The 21156-nt window shown below is 34.5% G+C and overlaps 1 protein-coding gene and 1 pseudogene across 2 annotated transcripts in view; both read left to right on the top strand.

Moving 5' to 3' along the window:
• FAM120A (family with sequence similarity 120A) overlaps nucleotides 1-20495 on the top strand; it is a 147733-nt gene extending 127238 nt beyond the window's left edge. The window contains exons 14-18 of one of the 2 annotated variants that reach the window (XM_051983899.1): nucleotides 168-351; nucleotides 1108-1245; nucleotides 3377-3518; nucleotides 10368-10464; nucleotides 18600-20495. In XM_051983899.1, the coding sequence (XP_051839859.1) occupies nucleotides 168-351; nucleotides 1108-1245; nucleotides 3377-3518; nucleotides 10368-10464; nucleotides 18600-18911 (873 nt within the window). In that variant the 3' untranslated portion in view covers nucleotides 18912-20495. The remainder of the gene's footprint in view (nucleotides 1-167; nucleotides 352-1107; nucleotides 1246-3376; nucleotides 3519-10367; nucleotides 10465-18599) is intronic. The other variant, XM_051983906.1, reaches the window with a different exon arrangement.
• On the top strand, nucleotides 6517-7752 carry LOC127545929 (receptor-binding cancer antigen expressed on SiSo cells-like; annotated as a pseudogene).
• Nucleotides 20496-21156: the final 661 nt, after the last annotated feature.

Here is a 21156-nt window from a genome sequence, read left to right as displayed (position 1 = left end):
TTTGATCCCAGATTTCTCAAAGTGTTTTAAAAGATTATCATTATATTGGTTGATAGTTTTGTAATTAGATATGTCTTAGTAATTTTATATTTTTTTCTTTCAGTGTTAATTTATAATAGCTTAACTTGTTGTTCAAAATTTTTAAATATTATATATTTGATTTCTAGGCTGAGCAGGCTGCCAAGGTAGAAAAGATGCGCCAAAGCATCCTGGAAGGATTAAATTTCTCCCGGCAGAATCATCCACTCCCTTTTCCACCTCCTCCTGCTCTGCCTTTCTATCCAACTTCAATGTATCCTCGACACTTTGGGCCAGTCCCACCACCTCAGGGCAGGGGTAGAGGTTTTGCTGGTAAGTACATGTGAAAAGCAAGTTTTTTAATCACTCAAATGGATTTTCTTTTACTTATGTCTTTTATTGTATCTAATGATATATTCACATAAATTGCAAAAGTAGAATATGGATTCTGTTTCTAGTGCTGTTCAAGTTGACCACACTAAACACAATATTTAGAGCTCATCATTGTTAGTATGATCTATGAATTCTGCAAGGGCAATGGAAGGGGGCACTAATAAGTTGTATACATTTCAAAAATCCATCTATCTATGACAAAGGACTGAGAGGAAAAACAGGATCAAGAAACACTAATTTAGAAACCATTAAAATTTGTGAGTGTAACTAAAACTGAGATAGACACCCTCTCTTTATACTGTAAATGTGCTCTTTTATGGTTATGTAGAAATCCTGTAAGATGCCAGAGCTGAAAGTAAACATACTCCCTTCTCTGTTTCCAATCATTAGAACTTTTCCAGAAACTAGCCTTTGCCCAAAACCAATGTTTACACGTGCTCTGGATCAGCTCTCTAGAGGGAATCCTGGGGAAGTGATATACCCAAGATTTGCCAGTTTTAACCAAAATGCTAGGATAGTGAGGTGTTCTTAGTTGTTTAATAAAATAATTTGTTCATCAATCAGCTTTTGATGTAAACGTTTCACTTTTTTAAAGTCATATTTAAATGAGGCAGTCACCACAACTTACAACCAAGCACCGAGGTAACTCTTCCCTCCTGGTGAATCCCCTGTCTCTCTCTACCCTGGGTCTAACAGGAGTCTATGGCTTTGGAGGCCCTTATGGGGAAACAGTAGCGACAGGTGCTTACCGTGCCTTCCGGGTGGCAGCCACAGCAGGACACTCCGCAGCCTTCTCGGGCAGTGACAGCGGCAGGACTAGCAAGTTACAGGGCGGTAATTATACCTACACCTTTTTTAGAGCTTCTGCCAACAGCTTGTGCGTCATGGTCTGTTGGCCCCTTACTGACGGCCAGTTTTTCTTCTTCCTTAACTGCCTATTAACTGCTTCCCTCTTCTACAGAGCATTTTTCCCTCTAGGTCGCTGTGATGGCATTTACTAACTGCTAGCCTCAGCTAGAATCTTTCTTCAGACCTTAGTAACCTCTTAATACATTACTGTGTCCTCTTGTGAGTTTTTCTAATGGATTTGATGTCAATATTCATGATAGGAAGAACTACTAAAGAAAAAAAATGTCATTGTTTTATATATAATAGTGTCTCCTAGTAGAATACGGTAAAATTTGGTAAATTTTAATCCTATACCAGAAGTACTGGCATAAAGATTTTGTACATTAATTAAAACCTACCTTTCAAGAATATGTTAGATAAGGATAAATAATCTGGAAGGATTGATGAATTTTGCCTAAATAATATGAAATTTATGGAACATATGTAACTTGGTCCTTGACTACAGAACAGAATAAGCTAGTTCTGTACTTTTATGTTGTTGTACTTTTATTATTGCCAAGCTCATCTTATGAACTCAGTCTATTTAATACATATAAATAGTGTAGCAGGATATGTTTTTTTTTTCTTAATAGCAATAAGATAGGAAAGATAAGTTACTTAAAAATATCAGCCTTTAGTTCTTTACAGGCTTATGAAGTTGCTATTCCCTTCTCCCTTGTTTCCTATCTGCCTTCACTATCACTGTCTTTTCCCATCCAGGCTTTACCAGGATGGTTTCCTCCACAGCTTACCTTTCCTTCCATTGTGCTACCTCACTAATTTCTCTATTTGATTCTCTGCAAAGCTGCCTCTGCTTCTTGACTTAACAAGTTTCCTCTGTGATGCTATTTATTTCCCAGCCTAATTGTGAAGCTAGCTAATGGTTGGGATGAATTTGGGGGGGTTGGGAGGTAAAAATGATATTGGGTTGGAAGACATTGAAATAAATATCAATTTTTTACCTCTCTCTTAAGGGTTAGTAACAGCCTAACCTAGACAAGAAAACTATGATATTATGTGAGGGAACTTGAATCCCATTTCTCCCTTGCTTTGAGAGTTCTATGTTACTTAGAGCACCAAAGGGGATGCATAATCTTCACTTATAGTCACATGATCACAAGTTGACTCATAAATTCATTCCTCATTGTTGACTCATAAATTCATTCCTTATAAATTGTAGAATTTTGTTGTAGAATTTTGTCCCATATGTAATATATTCATAATTAATCTAGGTTAATTAACATTGAATACTTATAATCCTTCTTAAGCTTGTTGATACTAGGCATTTAAGATTTGACAAATATAAGAAACAAAATTGAATACGTTTTAAGCAACAACACAGAATTATAGGGAAAAGAAAGTTGTTTAACAAAAAAGTTGCTTAGCTTTTTAGATTTATAGCAAAGCTATATTAAAAGATGTTGTCATCCCTGTTATTCCACACATACACACTTCCTCCCCAAAAAAGACTATAAATTGCAGATTGGAATCAATGGCAATATTCCTGGTCTATAGTTTGAAGAATACACTGTCTTACTCATTAAATTTTTTAACATTATATGTGTATGTGTGTGTGTGGATTTACCCTAATTACATGTTAAAAACATGTTTAAAAATTAAAAAGAAAATATTTCTCAGTAGCATACTTTACAGAATCTGTTCCTATCTATGCAACTGAATGAGGTCAAATGAGATAATAGATTATATGTAGCTATTACTATATGTGGCCTAAGGCACGTTTTACACTTAATGTACTTTATATCATGTAGGCTTTTTGAGTACCTGGAAGTGCCTTAACAACAAAAATTAGAGGGTTTTGTTTTATAAGACAACAGTTCCAGTCCTTACACTGAATTAGAAAAAATTGGAATGATTAACCTGATTTTTTTCTTAAAGTAACAAAATGTTCTTTTGAAATCAAAAAGGGTAGATATGAATATTCAACATAATAATAATGATGTCTATAAACTAGAACAGGGAGTCTTCATATAAAACAAAATTGGTGAAAGAATTTTGTGCCTCCATTAAACACCTTTAATTCTGTGGTTGTAAAGATTTTTTTTTCTTTTTTGTGCAGGAGTCCAACCTATTCCTTCTCAGGGAGGGAAATTAGAAATAGCTGGCACCGTTGTTGGTCATTGGGCTGGAAGCAGACGAGGACGGGGTGGACGAGGGCCTTTCCCTCTACAAGTTGTTTCTGTAGGAGGACCAGCAAGAGGGTAAGTTCAATATACAGAGCTTGTTCTTTGGATTGAAAATTTTTGTTTTGCAAATACAAATTTTTTTTAAAAGAGGAGGATTCTAGGAAGATGGAATAAGTTGGTAAATTTCAAGCTCTCCTGAGTTCTCCCAGAAATAGAAGAAATTTGCACCTCAGGGGCTAATAGTAGAACAGAGGTCCTCCTGATACAACCAGAAAAGATTTGAAGAAAGACCCTGAGCTGGGGATTAACTTGTTTGAAGTGCAAATACTTGCAGGCTAGCTGGGTGTGGCAGGAGCCTCAGCAGGAACCACAGAGATTCTTCACCTCACAGTCTGGGTCTGAGTCCTGGAGGACTGACTGGGAATGCCAGACCCAGCTGTCCTCAGAGCCACAGGCCTGTTCGAGAAAGAATAATCACCCAGTGAGTGCAAAAGCAGTGGGGCTGGTATGCTGCTGACTGTGGGAGCTCACAGAAGCAGGGAGCTCTTGGTTTGGGGTTCCTGGTCAGAGGGCAGAGCTGAAGGGAAGCTTGAGGCACCATCCTCCACCCCACAATTAGAGAGGCTTATACTAATACCTTTTATTAAAAAGAAAAATGAACTGGTAAAGAAGAAAGAACCCCACCATTGAAACATATGGGAACAAGGAAGACTGGAGTTCATCTTTAGAGGAAGACACTTTAGTATAAAAAAAGCTTCTACCCCAAAGAGTAACATTTGAAATTCCCAAAGAGAATTTATAGAACTCAAAAAAGAATTTAAAAATCAAATGAGAGACATTGAGGAAAAACTTTAATAAAATAAAAACAAAACCATCCAAGAAAAACAAGAAGATTATGGGGGAAAAAAGAATTAACCAACTAGAAAGGGAGGTACAGTCTCAAAGATGAAAATAATTCTTTGAAAATTAGAATTGGGCAAGGGAAAGCCAGTGAACGTATAAGAGACCAAGAAATACCAAAGCAGATTATAAAGAATGAGAAAACAACAGAATGTGAAACATCTTATTAAAAAATGACAGATCTGGAGAATAGATCAGGAAGAGGAAATATAAGTATAAATGGACTGTCAGAAAGTTGTGACCAAAAAGAGAATCGTGATATAGTAATGCAGGAAATAATCCTAGAACGTTGTCCTGGAATGATAGAACATGAAGGGAAAGTAGAAACAGAAAAAAATCCATTGATCACCTCAAAGAGATCCTTTGCAGAAAACACACAGAAATATTGCTAAATTTCAAAAAATTCCAGATCAAAGGGAAAATTTTGCAAGAAACAAGAAAAAAATCAATTCAAATATGCAAAAGCTACAATTAAAATTGTACAAGATTTATCTGCAGCCACAATAAAAGACTATAGGTTTTGTAATCATATCTGCCAACAATCAAAAGAACTAGGCTTGTTGCCAAAAATACCATATCCATCAAAATTATTTATAATTTTGAATGAGTAAAACAAACATGCAGATTTTCAGGACTTTCTGTGAACTAAACCCTAATCTAAGAAAATTTTACAGGTAAAAGCTTTATATCAAAGATCAATTTTAAGGAACTCAACATGAACAAACTGTTTAAACATGGACACATTGTTTATGTTTTTTCTACATGGGAAATGTATATAGTGTATGTTTAAGGTTTACATTAACAATAAGGTAAGCTCAAAAGAAAGATTGGCAAAGTTAAGGTAAAAATAGTAATTATCTCATACAAATGAGATGCAGAGGAAGAATAGACATAGAAGCATTAGAAGGGGAAGGAGGACTCAGTTCTGAAAACCTACTCACATCAAGAATGGGTTCAATAGGCAACACTACATAGATATCATGAAGAGGTATAGCACCCTCCAAAATCTAAAAAGAAATAAGAGGCGAGAGATGGGAAGATGGGGAAGCAAAGGGTGAGGGAAGAAGACTAGGAAGTGATTCTTGGGTGGGGGAAGGTTAACTAATAATAAGGCAAGTTAGGGAGCAGAACTTAATTAAAGAATCGGAAGAGATATAAAAGATGTTGGGGGGACTATGTATCTCTGTATGTCTACATATGTATACATAAATATATCGTTTCTAAACTATAACTTGCTTGGGAGTGGTGAGGGGGATAAAAGGGAGGGGGGTGTGGGTGTGGGTGTGTGTGGGTGTTAGTTTAAGTAAAGTGCGCAGCAGAGAACCAAGAAACAATTTACAAGGAATATATTTTCTTGATCTGGTCATTTGTTGTTACATATTTTGAATCTTCCCTGGTGTTCTGCTGGCACATGACAGTGTTTTCTTCTGTTTTGCTTTATTTTGTTTCGTATTCCTTTTCTGTCTGTATTTTTTTCAAATTAAATAAAAACAACAACAATACACACACAAATACCTTACTAAATTAGTTGAAACTTCCTCATTTCATACCTTTTGATTCAGAGAGTAAATGTGCAGTGGACTAAATGATCCCTCAATAAAAGTAGTATTCTCTGTGATATTATATTAAATCGATTTTATATATACTTTCAGTTGCCAAATATTTACCACATCTACGTCTATGTACCTCTTGTTTCTCACCCAATCTTTCTGTTCATTCAGCTATTACACAAGGTCAGAATTTAGTAACCTTTCGCTTGAACTATTATGGTTGATCTCTGTGCCTTAGATCTGTATACTTTCCTCCACATAGTTGCTAAAGTTATTTTTCCTAAGCTTTAGATCTGCCCATGTCACATTCTCTACTCAATAAATTGGCTCAAATACAAATTCTTTGTCATTTAGAGTTATTCATAACCTAGCTATGACTTTCCTTTATAACCTTCCTCGTATGACTCTTCACCTTCTTACATGTTATAATACAGCCAGTTTGGCTTTCTTGCCCTTCCTTATATGTCCTATCTTGTGCTTTGGCATAGGCACAAGATGCACACCTGGCCTGGCTCTGTTCTGCCTTTACCATCCATCATCTACCATCTTCCCTGCTCCCCTCACCTGATAGGTCTCCCTCTCAGAATTACACGGTGTCTATTTTGTATCTTTTATGAAGGAGAATGCAGTAAGTAGAAAGCTAGCTTTTGTGATTGGGAATACTATTGCTCTTATGGGAAATGATAAGCAGGATGTCCTCAGAAAAACCTTCAAAAGACCTCTATGAGCTCATGCAAAGTGAAATGTGCTGTGTACAAAGTCATAGCATTGTTGTGGAATGATCTCTGCTATTCTCAGCAGTACAGTGATCCAGAGAAAAAATACTATTTATACCCAGAAAAAAGAAATGATTGTGTCTGAATACAGATTTGAAGCGTTCTTCTTTTTTTTTCTTTTTAACTCTATTATTCTTGAGGGTTGTGGGTTTTTCTTTTTTTTTTTTGAGGGAGGTGTGGTGTCAAATCTATGTCTCCTTTTACAATATGACTTATGGAAATGTTTTGCATAATTTCACATATGCCTTCTTAAGATGGGGGTGGTGTGGGAAGGGAAAGAACCTGAAACTTGAAAGATTTATTTTTAATTGTTTTACATTTAACTAGAAAAACCAAAATATTAAATTTAAAAAGCTTAAAAAAAATCTTTAGTTCAAATTCTATTTAGATACACTGACTACATAGTCGTACTAGCTTGGATTACTTTCTCTTGGAGCTATAGGCAGTTCTCTTAAGACTATATAAGTTGGCAGGTGTGTGCCTATGTGTGGCACATAGTCTGTGCCAGCTCAGTCTCTGGCAGGGAGGGGAAGGTGTGGGTTCTGCTTGACTGTCCCACAGTTCAGTTTTTAAAGTTTGTACCTGCCTAGCCACAGCACTCTTATCCATTAACAGGTTAATATGCAGGTCTGGCAGAGAATGGAAATTCAGTGGAGATCAACTAACTTTACCAAGCACAGGAGGTAATTGGTCAGTTTCTAAGTAGTCACAAGTTGAAAACTAGAGTTCCTGGGGTGAAGATGCACCCCCAAGTATAAAGATTGAAGGAGGGAATGGAAATGGAACAGTGGAAACCTGACTGTTTAAAGACATGTCACCAAATGTAAGGAAAACACAGTAAATTATTGAGAACAGTTAAATTTTGGCCTCCAGACAGTACATCAGGTTTCTCCAGGAGATAGCAGTTACACAATTATTCTCCAGTCTCCTGAATTAACTGGCTTAAATAACTGGCAGGAGAATATAAATGCATGGGAAGGAGAAGATACAGCCTAGCAGGCAAAGGAAGTCCCAAGGCAGCAGGAAATAGCCAACAGAGAAAAGAGATCAGCCATTAATGAAGAAAGAGCAGAACAAAGTTAGTGTGGAACTATCATAACAGGTGTTTACCATTTCCTCTTGAAAGGTTTTGGGCTCCATATTATGTGCATCATTTGTTTGGGTATGAGTATTTTTAGAATACAAACAAGCTGTTTGATTTCAATGTGCTCATCACGCTATCCAAGATACTAGGATTTTCCCATAGCCACTTGAACTGCTGGTAGATGGGACTTAGAATATTATTTTAAAAGTCTTTTCACTTTGTCTTTCTTCAATGTCTTCCAAACATAAAAGAAAATTGATTGCTGCAGAAAGATTATTACAAATGGGATAAGCCAGCAACTCTCCTAGCTTGGAAAAAATTGGGTGTAAATAATTTTCTGGTGGGAGAATCTACTCTCTATTATGCTTTCCTTTAATTTGTACCAAAAAATAAATAAACAATTTTTAAAGGGGAAAAAAAAGACTATATAAGTCAAAGAAGAGGTGTTGACCTTTATTGAAAAAGGGAATTTCTTCATACAGAGTTCCCAACAAGGACTGAGCCAGATTTATAATTCTTAATAATAAGAATTAATTGCCATTACTCAGTTGATGAATGGTCAAAGGATGTGAATAGTATCTATCTGGAAAGTATCTATTTCAGAAGAAAAAATTCCAAGGTTTTAATAGCTATATAAAATACTCTAAATCACTGATAAGCAGAGAAATGCAAATTAAAATTACTCTAAGCTTCCACCTCACAGATTGGTGAAAATGATATGTTAGAGAAGGTGTCAGAAAAGCTACTGCGATACAACTTAGAGTTGTGAATTGGTCCAATCATTCTGGAGAATAAGTTTAAATTGTGCCCAAAGGGCTGTAAAAGTGTTTATTCCTTTTGACCTAACAAATGCTACTACTAGGCTATACTCTATCTATAGAGGTCAGTGAAAAGAAAAGGGATCTATATGTTCAAAAATTTTTATAGCAATTTTTTCTTTGTGGTGACAAAGAATTGATAATTGAGAAAATAATCATCAATTGGGAGTAATTGAGAAGATACTCATCAATTGGGGAGTGACTGAAGAAATAGTGGTATACAAACCCAATAAAATGCTATTGTGCTATAAGAAATGATGATGGGGTGATTTCAAAAAAACCTGGGAATATATGTATGAACTGATGCAAAGTGAAGTGAGCAGAACCAGAAGAACACAAAGTAAATAACTATATTGTAACAATAATCAACTGTGAATGATTTAGTGATTCTTATCAATGCAGTATCCCACCACAGTTCAAAAGGAATTATGATAAAACATGGCATACATCTCCAAAAGAGCACTGATAGACTCTTGAATTGAAATTGAAGTATTTTTATTTTTGAATGTAGCTAATTCAGGATTTATTCATTTGTTGGTTTGGTTGTTTTTGTCTTGTTTTGTTTTTTTCATAGGTGTGCATATTTATAAGTGGTTTTGCTTTTCTTGCTTTTTGAATGGGTTGGGAATAGGAAGAGAGAAAATTTGGAACTTAAAATTTTATATAAATTTCTCTACAATAATAATAATAATAATATTGGACCTTTATCATTGACATCACCAGTTTTGTCTCCATCCCTGTTATTATCTGTATGCTTATTTGTGTCTATTATCATCTTGTCTTGTATATATCTATATCTAAGATCCTTAAATCTTATTTTAGAGAGATTATTTTAGTTTTAGCTTGATATCTCTAACATTCAGCACAATGTCTGTGATATGGGATAGGCTTAAGAAATACTTATTTTTTTAACTGACTGATGGTGCTTCTGCCTTTTTTTTTTTTTTTTTTTTTTTTTTTTTTTTTTTTTGCTGAGCAATTGGGGTTAAGTGACTTGCCTAGGACCACATAGCTAGTAAGTGTTAAGTGTCCAAGATTTGAATTCAGGTTTCAGGTCCTCCTGACTTCAGGGCTGATGCTCTATCCACTGTACCACCTAGCTGCCTCTTCTTCTTTTCTTTTAAATGAAGATGACTGAAACAATTCAGGATTGTATCTGATATTCCTATAATTGATAAAGCATTTTTAAATAATTTTTGTTTAAATGTAACCATTCAAATGAAAATTCCTGTTAGATTTGTCTGGTTTTTAGTGTTGAGTTTAGATTGCATTTTGTTACTAGGGGCAAAAATTCTTTTTACATTGGTGGAAAACAACTTTTACTGTTTCCTCAATGTTTTTGCATGAAATGAGTATATATTAAGTTATAAGTAATGATCCCTTGGTTTTTCTGTTTTCAAAAAAATTTTTTTTTTTCCTTTAGTAATACAGGTTTAATAAACTAAGTCAACAGTTGACTTCAATTTGCTGGTAAAAAGAGATATTTTGTCTTTGAATTCAATTTAGTGCTTTACTCAACCATTTTATCTATATTCACTAATTGTTGACTTAATTGTTCATTAATTGTTAAAAATTGAATTTTACCTACAAAACACAAAGATATTGGTACCCTATACCTCCTGTTTGATACTTGGGCAGACACATAGTTGGTATTGCCTTAAACCTGCTAATTTGAGCATAAACTATTATGAACATTAAGTTAAACCCAGTTTGTGAATTAGCTTTCCAAGAATCATTTTACTTTATTTGAAGAATTGTCTATAAAAAACTAAGTTTATTTTTGTTTTATACTTTAGGCGTCCAAGAGGAGTTATTTCCACGCCAGTGATTAGAACATTTGGAAGAGGTGGAAGGTACTATGGAAGAGGTTATAAAAGCCAGGGAGCAATTCAGGTAATCAGAAGTTATTTCCTTGTTTTACCCTATATATTATCTTAAATTGGTCTTCCACTTTACATTATTTTTATTTTCTTTACTGGTTTCTGCAGGAAATCATTGACATTTCTGCTTATTAAAAATTAATGGGAATGTCAGCATGTTGTTACAGATAACCATTGTAAAACACCCATCACCAGTAGATTTAATGAAAGTGATCCAAATTATTTCAGGAACAAGTTTATGTTAAACATTTTTAATTAAAAAGATAATTTGAGGACTTAAGGGGGGGAAAAGATGTATAGTAAAAGGAACTTTTACAATTTTACCCTTCCCCCACTTCTGTACTATTTTAACCAATTCTATTAACCTACCTTTTTCTAATTGTTTTTTTCCTAGTTTATCTGAGCATGTAGAGCATAGAAGATTGTAATTGCTGTTTGACACCCCTTTAAATAATCTTTTTTTGACCACTTTTGAGAACAATGATAGCATTTAACTAAATGTCTAATTTTTTATATACTTATACTGATTATAATACATAACATAAACAAAATCATACTTATTAAAACTTTTGAAGAGTAGTTCACTCGTATGATCTAAGTTGGAAATTCCTAGGCCAAGAAAACCCTCCTACTTCAAATGTTATCCTCCCAATACTTTGTTTTTTTTCCAGTGCTTTTTTTTTTTTTTTTTTTTTTTTGATTTTAGTCTTGGGGTCTGGGAGTTGAGGGCAATACTAAAAGCATCTGGGGATATGTGCAAAAGAAAATGATGCAAGTTAATATTGAAGTAAATAAGCAAATCAACAAGCTAAAACAAAATAAAAGAAAGAAAGAGAAAAAGAATCGCTGTTTTCTCAACAGAAATCTATATTTTGACCAGAAGAAAGTGATTTTCATGGACAATCCAGGTGTTGAAAATGTAGCAATCTTATCTGGTAATACAGAGGCCTGACCTACACTACTAGTCAGATCTGAATTGAGAAAAAAAATAGAAATGGGAAGTGATAATTTTAGTCAGCCATTTATGACTTTAATGATGGGCTCCTAAGATTAGAAGCTATTTGAACAAAGGAAGAATAAATTCTCTTGATGTGTCCAGGGGATTGCGAAGCAGCAATAAGGTGCCAACTTCCTTCTGTTCCCCACTAAGAATTCCTATAATCTACAGAGAGGAGCACAGTGTCTATTTTAGAGATCTCATTGGAGTCTTGCCTTAAAGTTACCAATGACTTTACTAAATCAATCTCTTAGTATTATTTAAAATCCTCACCAACGTATTCTTTAATTCCATGATAATTCCCTTCTCCTTTTTCTCCTCATACCTTTCTTATTTGCCCCTTTTTTGTTTTTTTTACCCATTCCTTCTCATTTCCATTTCCTAACTCCCATAGGACAGTTGACGTCTCCCAAAGCTCTGTTCTCATTATTTCCTTCTTTGTATATTCATTCATTGTCTTGATCATCATTTCATATCTCCTAGTCACTCACTAAGACCTAGTGGATTTCAAAACCTTATTAATCTTAGCTGCCCATAGGAAATCTTCATCTGAATGCCTTAACCATTACTACAAACTCAGTATTTCTAAATCTGACCTCATCTTACTACCAAGGTAATCTGAATCTTTCCTTTCCTTCATAGAATTGTAGAATGGATCTAGAAATTGTCTAGTTTAAGGATCTTAACTTTTTTGTGTCATGACCCCTTTGGACAGCTATTGAAAAATAATTTCTTTAAATGCATAAAATAAAATGTGAATAGTGAAAAAGGAGGTCATTTCCATTGAAATACAATTATCAAGAAGAGAAAATATTATCTTAGTATAAAATAGATGGTATAAATATAGATAGTATCAAATATAGACAGTATAAAAATCTGAAAGAATATATACCTGTCAAAACAGGTATCTAAACACAAAACACATTTTATACAAATAAAGCTAGATCTAAGTTGAAGTAATATTTATTATTCGTGAGTAGGTAAAGTCAGCAAAATAAAAAACATGACAATTTTATCTATCTATATAATTTTATCTCAATTAAATTGATTAAAAAATTATCTTGCTGAATTAGAAGAGGCAGAGAGTCAGGAATTTCAAGGAAGGGAAAGATGAGAGTACTATTGAAGTATAAAATGGTTAATTTTGATTTTGTTTTAATTAAAATTTTCTTGTATAAATAAAACATATTCAGCCAAAAATAAAAGAAAAATTGAAGGGAAAACTTTCATACACAGTCTCTTGGTTGTTGACTTAGTTGAAATGGGATTGGACTGGAATATTAGGAAGTGATGAGCTAGTTGGGTTTTTTTTTTTTAATTATGGAAAGACTTAGACTTATGAAGATGCCATCCACCTTCAGAGAAAGATGGCAAGTGGAAATGAGTATAGTCCAGTCCTACATATATATGTATGTATGTAGAATGTATGTAGACATCTACGTATATGTATGTCTACATGTGTGTGTGTGTCTGTGTGTGTGTTTCCATGCTTAATTGTGGCCTTCTTGGGGAAGAGAGGGGAAGAGGGAATAATGTAAAAACTGCACAGAAAATAAAAGGAAGGAAAGCTACAAGGAAGCAAAGAAGGACAATTTGAAGACAATGTGTAGTATTTATTATATAGATTTTAATGAAATGGAAATTTATTGCTTTATATTGAATCCTCTTTGCTGTATACATGGAAATGTTTTTTTAATTTTATATTTAAGTTTAAAATAAATTTTAAAACTTTAAGAAAAAAAGAAAAATAATTATCAAAATATTTTTTGAAAGACAGGAACCCCTAATACAATAAAGGAACATGATTTATCTTTATATACACAACATTTATGTATGTGTGTATATATTAAAAGTCCTTACTATATATTATATCATGTTATGCTATACTATATATTATACTTTGTGTATTAAATCCATATTGTATTTTTTACTATATGTTAGACTATATATTATAAGGTGACTAATCTCAGTCCTTATTATTATTCTACATCCAGCATTGGGCACTGTTATATCTAGTACTCTCTCCTACACTTTCACATAGCCTTAAGCTTTCACTTTTAAACTTTGTTTTTTGATCTCCACTGTAACTATAGTTGTTAGGTGGTGCAATAGATACAGTTCTGAGCCTGTTGTCAGGAAAAACTGAATTTATTAGCTATGTTACCTTGGGCAAGTCAATTAACCTCTGCCTCAGTTTCCTTTAGGGTTGTTGTGAAGATCAAATGAGACAATAATTAGAGATTACTTTAACATAATATGCCTGGTACAAAATAGAACTATATAAATGTTAGCTACTATTAATTTTTAAATTTTAACTCTTCTTTTTTTTTTGACTGATTTAAGTCTATAAACAGTTTGTTTAAAGTGCCTTTTATCAGTTTAGAATCTTAAAAATCTATTCATTCAGTATTCTCCTTACCATTACTTACCTCTAGTTTTTTTTTTTTTTTTTTTTTTGGGGGGGGGAGGGGGTTGGTTGGTTTGTTTGTTTCATTTTTTTCCTTCACATTGAATGCTTTTTGGATACTAAAAAAAAAAAAATTCAAACAGAAAAAACAAAATTAAAAAAAAAAAGTATGCTTCAGTCTGCCTTCAGCCTCCATGTTCTTTCTCTGGAGATAGGTGGCATTTTTTCACCAAAAGTCCTTTGGAATTGTCTTGGGTCATGCAGTGGCATAGCTCTTGAACTGAATTAGTTTCTAAATTAATTTAGATATAACTGCATTACTTTTGTCTGTGATAGCTACCTGAAGATAAAGATCATGTACAATGAGGATACATGTAAGGTGCCACTTTTATCTTGGAATACCAGTAGTGCTGTTTTCTGGTATAGTGATCAACAGACAGGACTCGGAAGGAATACAAGAGTGTAATTCTATGCCATTATTTTTCTATTGCCAATAGCCTTTTCAAACTGAAAAACACACTGAAGGTAATGGTGCTATTCTTCTGTCATTAGCACCTTCACATACATTATTTTACTGATTTTGAAATCTTTGATTTTGAGACAAGGCAGTTAGTACCATCCCACCTTACTCATAAGGGAACTGAGATCTAAATTGAGATTTAGTCCAAGGATAAAATTTCTTAAGATCTGATTGTGTGTGCAGTACTGCTGACTGTACCTCTGTCTTCCCTTTCTGAAGGGATGTACTCTGTCTTCTTACTGAACCTTTTAGGAGAATACACTACTCAGTCATTCCTGCCACCATCCTTTCTTCAGGAGACAGATTTAATATAAGGGACACACTCAGGAGAGAGCTGCCACTCCCATCCCATTCCATTTTTGGGGGGATTCATCATCTTGCTCTTCTCATGTGCTCTTGTCAGCTCATTTGATTCGACTAACAGTAATACCATTTATCACCTGGGGAATACAGCATGTAAAATTAACAAAACTTATTAATGACTTGGTTTTCCTGGTTACACAGAAACATTAATACAAACTACCATATGAACCAAAAGGAAGGAAGAATCTGTAAATAGAGGGATGGTGTGGCTTCACCCTGAAAGGAAAAAAACAGTAACTCATGTGCACAAGAATGATAAAACATGTGAGGAAGAGGAAGCACAAATTTTTTTCTTTTCACCGTCTCCTTTTACACTCTTTCCCCAACCTCTGCCCTCATCCAGAGATCAAAATCAATCACCTTTTTAAGGTCTTTACTTTCTTTTCAGCTCTTCCCAGCAGAATGTACCTCAGCCAGCAAGGCACAAGTCATTGCCCCATAACTTTCCCTTCTTTTGGCCCTTAATACTTCTCCAACACCCTTTCTGAAGTAGCTATTGGTAATTAGCACATAATTGACACTGAATTATTATTATTGGCTTTGTATTATTTCTTTCTGTTGACTTTAGTTTGGTCACTCAGACTAGACCCTAAGCTTTTTAGGGCAGGGACTGCATTCTCCTTTCTTTATGAGCACTGCAACATAAGTCTAGTGAATACCTGATAAATTCTCACTTGTGGTTTGTGTTGTCATCTCAGAGAATCTTTCATTGTCATTGCTTTAAAATGAAACTAGATTTAATGGGGATGGGAATGAGGAAGTAGAGAAGGAGAGAGAGAGAGAACGCGCGCGCGAGAGCGAGCGCGCGCGCATGAGCAAGCATCTTGTGAGATAAAATTCTTGAAAATTCCCATTTAGCTCTTTTTCTTTAACTGTCTCTTATTTCTGTGTAAGCATTTTCCATTTCAATACTATAATAAAATAATTAGTCTGTTTCTAAGTACTAGTTTATTTGCCTGACTGGACTAAAGGATAAGATAATTGAATGGAAAAATTTTTAGAAAAAGCAATATCTGAGAAGAAATGTTGTTTCATTCCTTATGTTTATAAATTATAATTTCTCCTCCATCAACTTCATTGATGAAAGAACATGAAATGAGATTTCTTTTTTATCAAGATAATTATTGAAAAGCACTGTTCAAAGAATCTCAAATATGAAACAAAATTTCAGAATTTAGAGGGCTGTAATAATGATCCAATATAACCCTCACCCCGAAGGAAATCCCCATAAAATAGGCCTAACAAAAGGTCATTGATATTCTACTTGAACTAGAAGTCAGAGGAGCCAAACCTCTCCAAAAAATCTCATTCTGATTTTGGACAGCTGATTATTGTGATGCTATTTTTTCCCCTTTGATAGCAAACCTAAATTGGCCCGCTCTTTGTGACTTCCACTCAATTTTTCTGGAGCCAGTAGAACCCATTTAATCTGTCTTGCACATGATAGCCTATTAGATACTTGGAGCCAGCACAACCTTTTCTTCTTCATTCCAAAAATCCCATTTCTTTTGATCGGTTCTTCATGTGTCACAGATTCAAGTACAAAACTCTGGTTGGCCTCCTGGATATTCTTAGATGGCAGGCTCAGACATCTGATCAGAAGTTGAAGGGATTGGCCCCCACATCCATTTTCCTGGAAGCCCAAGATCCCACTAGTGCCGGTGTTTTGTTTTGTTTTGTTTTCCTCTTCTCTATAACATCTCAATTTCACTTGAAGTGCTTCTCTAGCCTTTTCTTGGTAACTTTGGTAGAGGGAAACAGTGGTGGAATATAGTGCCTTCTGGATTGTTTATTCTATGTTCAAACTTATCTAATGGGAAAGAAATTTCCTCACACTTAAAAAATGTGCCTCTCTGAAACTGCTCTTTTTGCTTTCAGTTTTACTCTTTAGCATCAGACAAAATAAATCACATCTTACTTTCATTAATGTCTCTTCAGCTCTTTGAAAAGAGCTGTTTCAACACTCCTTACACACACACTCAAGTCTTTTCTTTTCCAAGCTAAACATTCCCATTTCCTTCAGCTGATCATTGCAAAGCTTGGTTACTGTTTTCTGGTCATCCTCCAGGGTATTGGTATTCTTCCTAGAATGTGGTACTCACAAGTGAGCAATGTGCCCAGTATGCTCTGTTGGCTGCCTTTCTAATCTGAAATGGCATTCGACTGCTTTTTCATACTATTGACGCATCTGGATCTTGTTGTACACTAAGTTTGTCTTTTTCTGCTCCCCCTATCTCCCATCATTGTCCCATCTCTAGGTTGATAAAGGGTTAAAATTGGAAATTTAAGTCCCACCTATGACACCATCCCTGGAGTCTTGGGCAAGCCTCATCTCAGTTTGCTAATCTGTAAAATAGGTACATAGCCAAGAAGCATTGTTAATGGTACAGTGGAAACAAACAAAGGACTCGGCACTCCCCATTTAGCTTGGACAGGTCACTTAACTTCCCTGTGTCTTCATTTCCTTGTCTATAGAACTATGTCTATGTTTAGAATTCTGTGATTTGAAGAATCTTAAGTTCTTTTTAGCTGAGATTCACTTGTATTTCTCTTAAATTTCCTTATATTAAATTTGGTCTGTCATGATCCAAGATTCTGACTCTTACCCAGCTTGTTAGTAAACTTGGTAGGCATGCCATTTGTGCCTTCGTGTATAGATAATGATTTAAAAAAAAAAAGTGAAACAACTCAGGTCCAAGAATAGATCCTTGGAGCATTCTCTTAGAGACTTCTTTCCAAGTTGGACATTAGAACATTTGTGATCTCTCTCTGATTTCAATCATTCAGCCAGTTCCAAGACCCTCTTAGTACATATCACCTTGTCCATAAGGCTATTCTATCCTGGACTAGAGGGAGGTGCAGTGAATTAGAAGGCAGAATTCTCAATTTCTTCCCTAGTGAGCAACTACCTTGGTGTTCTCCTCTGTAAAATGAGGGGAGCTATGCTAGGAAGATAAATAAAGATTTTCTCCTGTTTTATGTATCATTCTGATTTTCTGATTCTTAACATAATTATCGGGTAGCTTTTGGTTATCTAGAGGGAATTTTAAGCCTTTATGAGAAAAGCAGAATCCAAATTGCTTACTTCATTTGAAGACAATTTTTTTTAAACATCTTGGAAGAAAGAAAAATAAAACCAAGCCAACTATAAACCTATCATCTTTTTGTTTAAGTCATTGCACTTCTCTTGGAATTTATTTCATTACAAAGTAGAAATTCGTATTTTAACATTTGGGTCCAAGTACAGCATGAACATATCACTTAGAAAATAAAAGTTTTCACCTTAAGAAACTTAATATAAACATTTGGGTTTACACATGGGATTGGTTAATGTGCCTCATTTATAAAAACCCAGTTATTGGGGGAAGGGAGGGAAATCAGTGTTGCTTCTGCATAGAAACATTTATATTTATCTCACACCTGCTCAAAAACAACCCCAAGTGTGTTCTGTATTCAAGGCATGTAGGTTTGATTCACTTATTTAATAAATCTTTGCAAAGCCTACTGTGAGGTACTTATCTAGGACTTTGGCAAAAACCTTTCAGTGGCACTTGCCCTTTTGCCAACGATTGACAACATCAAGTGATTACGAAGAGGAGAAGGAACTGAAAACTGGAAGGTGTCAAAGCTAGTAGTCCCTGGAAAGCAACACTAAGGGAGACTGTGATGTGAAGCAGAGGTGATAGGAAAAGCAAGTGAAATACACAGCGTTTTTGGAATACTACTGGGTACTTACCATATACATGGAGGTGAAACTGTTGTCTTTTGTTCAAGTATCATTTGACTAGTGTCCGATGTCCTTTTTTCACCAGCATATCCCTGGAACTTTTCTTACTTCTTATTTTCTCTTGTGTTGAACAGGGTAAACCTCCTTATGCTGCTTCAGCAGAAGAAGTGGCCAAAGAACTTAAGTCAAAATCAGAGGAATCAAAATCCTCAGTTGTGTCTTCAGATGGATCCCTGGCTGAAAATGGAGTAGTGAATGAAGAGAAACCAGCTTCCCAGATGAATGGGAATACAGCAGATGGCAGGGCTTCCAACCAGTCTGAAAGTGCCTTGAGTAATGACTCTAAAATGTGCAATACAAATCCTCACTTAAATGCACTAAATGCAGACAGTGTTTGCCATAAAGATGATACTCTTGAGGCAGCTGTCTTAAAAAAAGAAGAGTAAACTTATTTTTTATAGAGGGTGAAGGATGTTGGAATGGTAAGGATTAGGAATATCTGGAAAGAAAGAGAGCCTACAGTTATGTACATTTTTTCCTTTCCGTAAGAGAAAAATGAGGACTTTGGAAATTCGGATCCCTCTTTGATGTCAGAGATTTAAACAACACATTTTTAGTTTTAACCAGTTGTAGTCAAAATGCTACAATAAAACACAAAAAAAGAAAGAAAATGAAGAGCATTTGACTCCCGCACTTAAAATGAAGTATACATAAAGTTTAAACTGGTTATGACAAAAGCTTGTAGTTTTGTTTCTTGAAATATAAAGAAAACAAATTTTGGCAGTCTTTAAGTATATATAGCTTAAAATATAATTTTTAGTATTTGGCACCATATGTATGCCATTATATTTGATTTTGCATTACTGTGTCACAATAAAAGCTTTCTTTAAGGCTTTGATTTCATGATTATGAAAAAAATAAGGCACAACCACAGTTTTTCTTTCTTACTTAAAATTTCATCACTGTTGATGTGGTTCTTTTGTGTTAAAAATGTGCAACTATCGAAACTAAAAATTATAAGAGTAATCTTGCAGTTCTGCTGATTTTCACTCTACAGTACGTCATACATACTTTACAAGCAAGTTCAATGGAGATAAACTTGAAATCATAGAAGATGCAAATGACCTTTCAAAATCAACACAATGTGTTCTGAAACTTTTTGTGACTAATACCATGCATCCGTGATCAATGAACTATGTGGTTTTGAATCGGACGTAGACCATTAGTACTACTATTTGAGCTAAACTTCTGCATGGTTCATAATTTTTAAAGTGTGTAGTTAATATTATGCATGTTATTGTCCTTTCTTCCATTCTTACAAGTACTGTGCCCATTTGCAAAACAAAAAAAGCTAATAATCAGTAATAGTCCTATAAAAGATGTTAACTATGTTTAGTCATTGACTGATCTTGCTCTAACCTTAAAATTTTGTGATTATTGACCTCTGTTGCATTTATTCTAAAACTTAAAAAATTATCTAGCCGTTTTGAATATCAACGTTACCCTGGTGTACTCATTGCTGTATGCATTATTGTTCTCTGTTGCTGTTTTATGCCTTCATATTAGCAAATATGAATTCTGTGAAAAACAAAAAAAAAGCTTTGATCTTCAAAAACTACCCCCCTTCTGTAGCAGGAAACAAATTGCTTGTTCTTGAGAACTTTCCCATCAAGAATTTAGTATAAGCAAATATACCTGTATCATTTTGATGTTTTTGTTAGTGTTTCCAAACTTAATGTACTTCGAAATCAGAATCATTTCTTTATATTCGTTTTCATATAATTCTCCTGATGCTCTTCATCACACATTAGTGATCAGAAATGAGGTGTAATTCCCCATTCCCTGCCCGCAAGAGCTAAGTAGGTATCTTAATGTAAGTTGAAGGGAGTTCTGCCCTAACTCATGGATTGTGCAAGAATGAACTACTGTTGGGTTTGATTGACTGTAGATGGATTGTGGTGTGGTGTATTTGAAGGCTATTGAATGCAACTTACAATGCTTAATAAAAATCTTTATTCTTTTAGTATAAACTATAGTATGCCTTTTTAATCTTTTTTTTTTTTTTTGCTGAGGCAATTGGGGTTAATTGACTTGCCCAGAGTCACACAGCCAGGAAATGAGCTGTTAAGTGAGACCAGATTTGAACTCAGGTCCTCCTGAATTCAGAGATACTGCTCTATCCACTGCACTACCTTAGCTATTCCTTTAATCCATTTTTTTAAAGACTACTAGCCAGGTATTTACAATCACACACTTCAGCAAAGTCAATCTCATAGATTTTAGTAGTTATTTAAGAACTTTGAAAAAGTGAACTTTTTTCCTTGTAGATATTTAATAGCAATTGAAAACTTTAAAGGGATCACTTATCATGTGGCAAATTAATAAAATAGAAAGAAATAACTGCTTTTGAGCATTTCATCACTAAACTTAATGGAAGCAAAGGATCAAAATTACATTTGCCATCTTGCAAACTGAATTTAGGAAAGAAAGGACAGACACATTGGGAAATTATAAACAAGTTATTTTAGCCTCCAGTAGGAATTTTATGATTTTTCATTATGCCACAGATTTTAACTTCAAGTAATACTTAAGGGCACTTCTTTGTTTCCAAAAATAGAAATTAGACAATTCTAGACATCTGCTAGAACCACATTATTTACTGTAGGGTCTGGAAATTAAGGATTATACATT

Source organism: Antechinus flavipes, chromosome 1 (genome assembly GCF_016432865.1).
Source record: "Antechinus flavipes isolate AdamAnt ecotype Samford, QLD, Australia chromosome 1, AdamAnt_v2, whole genome shotgun sequence".
In the NCBI taxonomy this organism is placed as follows: Eukaryota; Metazoa; Chordata; class Mammalia; order Dasyuromorphia; family Dasyuridae; genus Antechinus; species Antechinus flavipes.
This window is presented reverse-complemented; position numbering and strand designations above follow the sequence as displayed.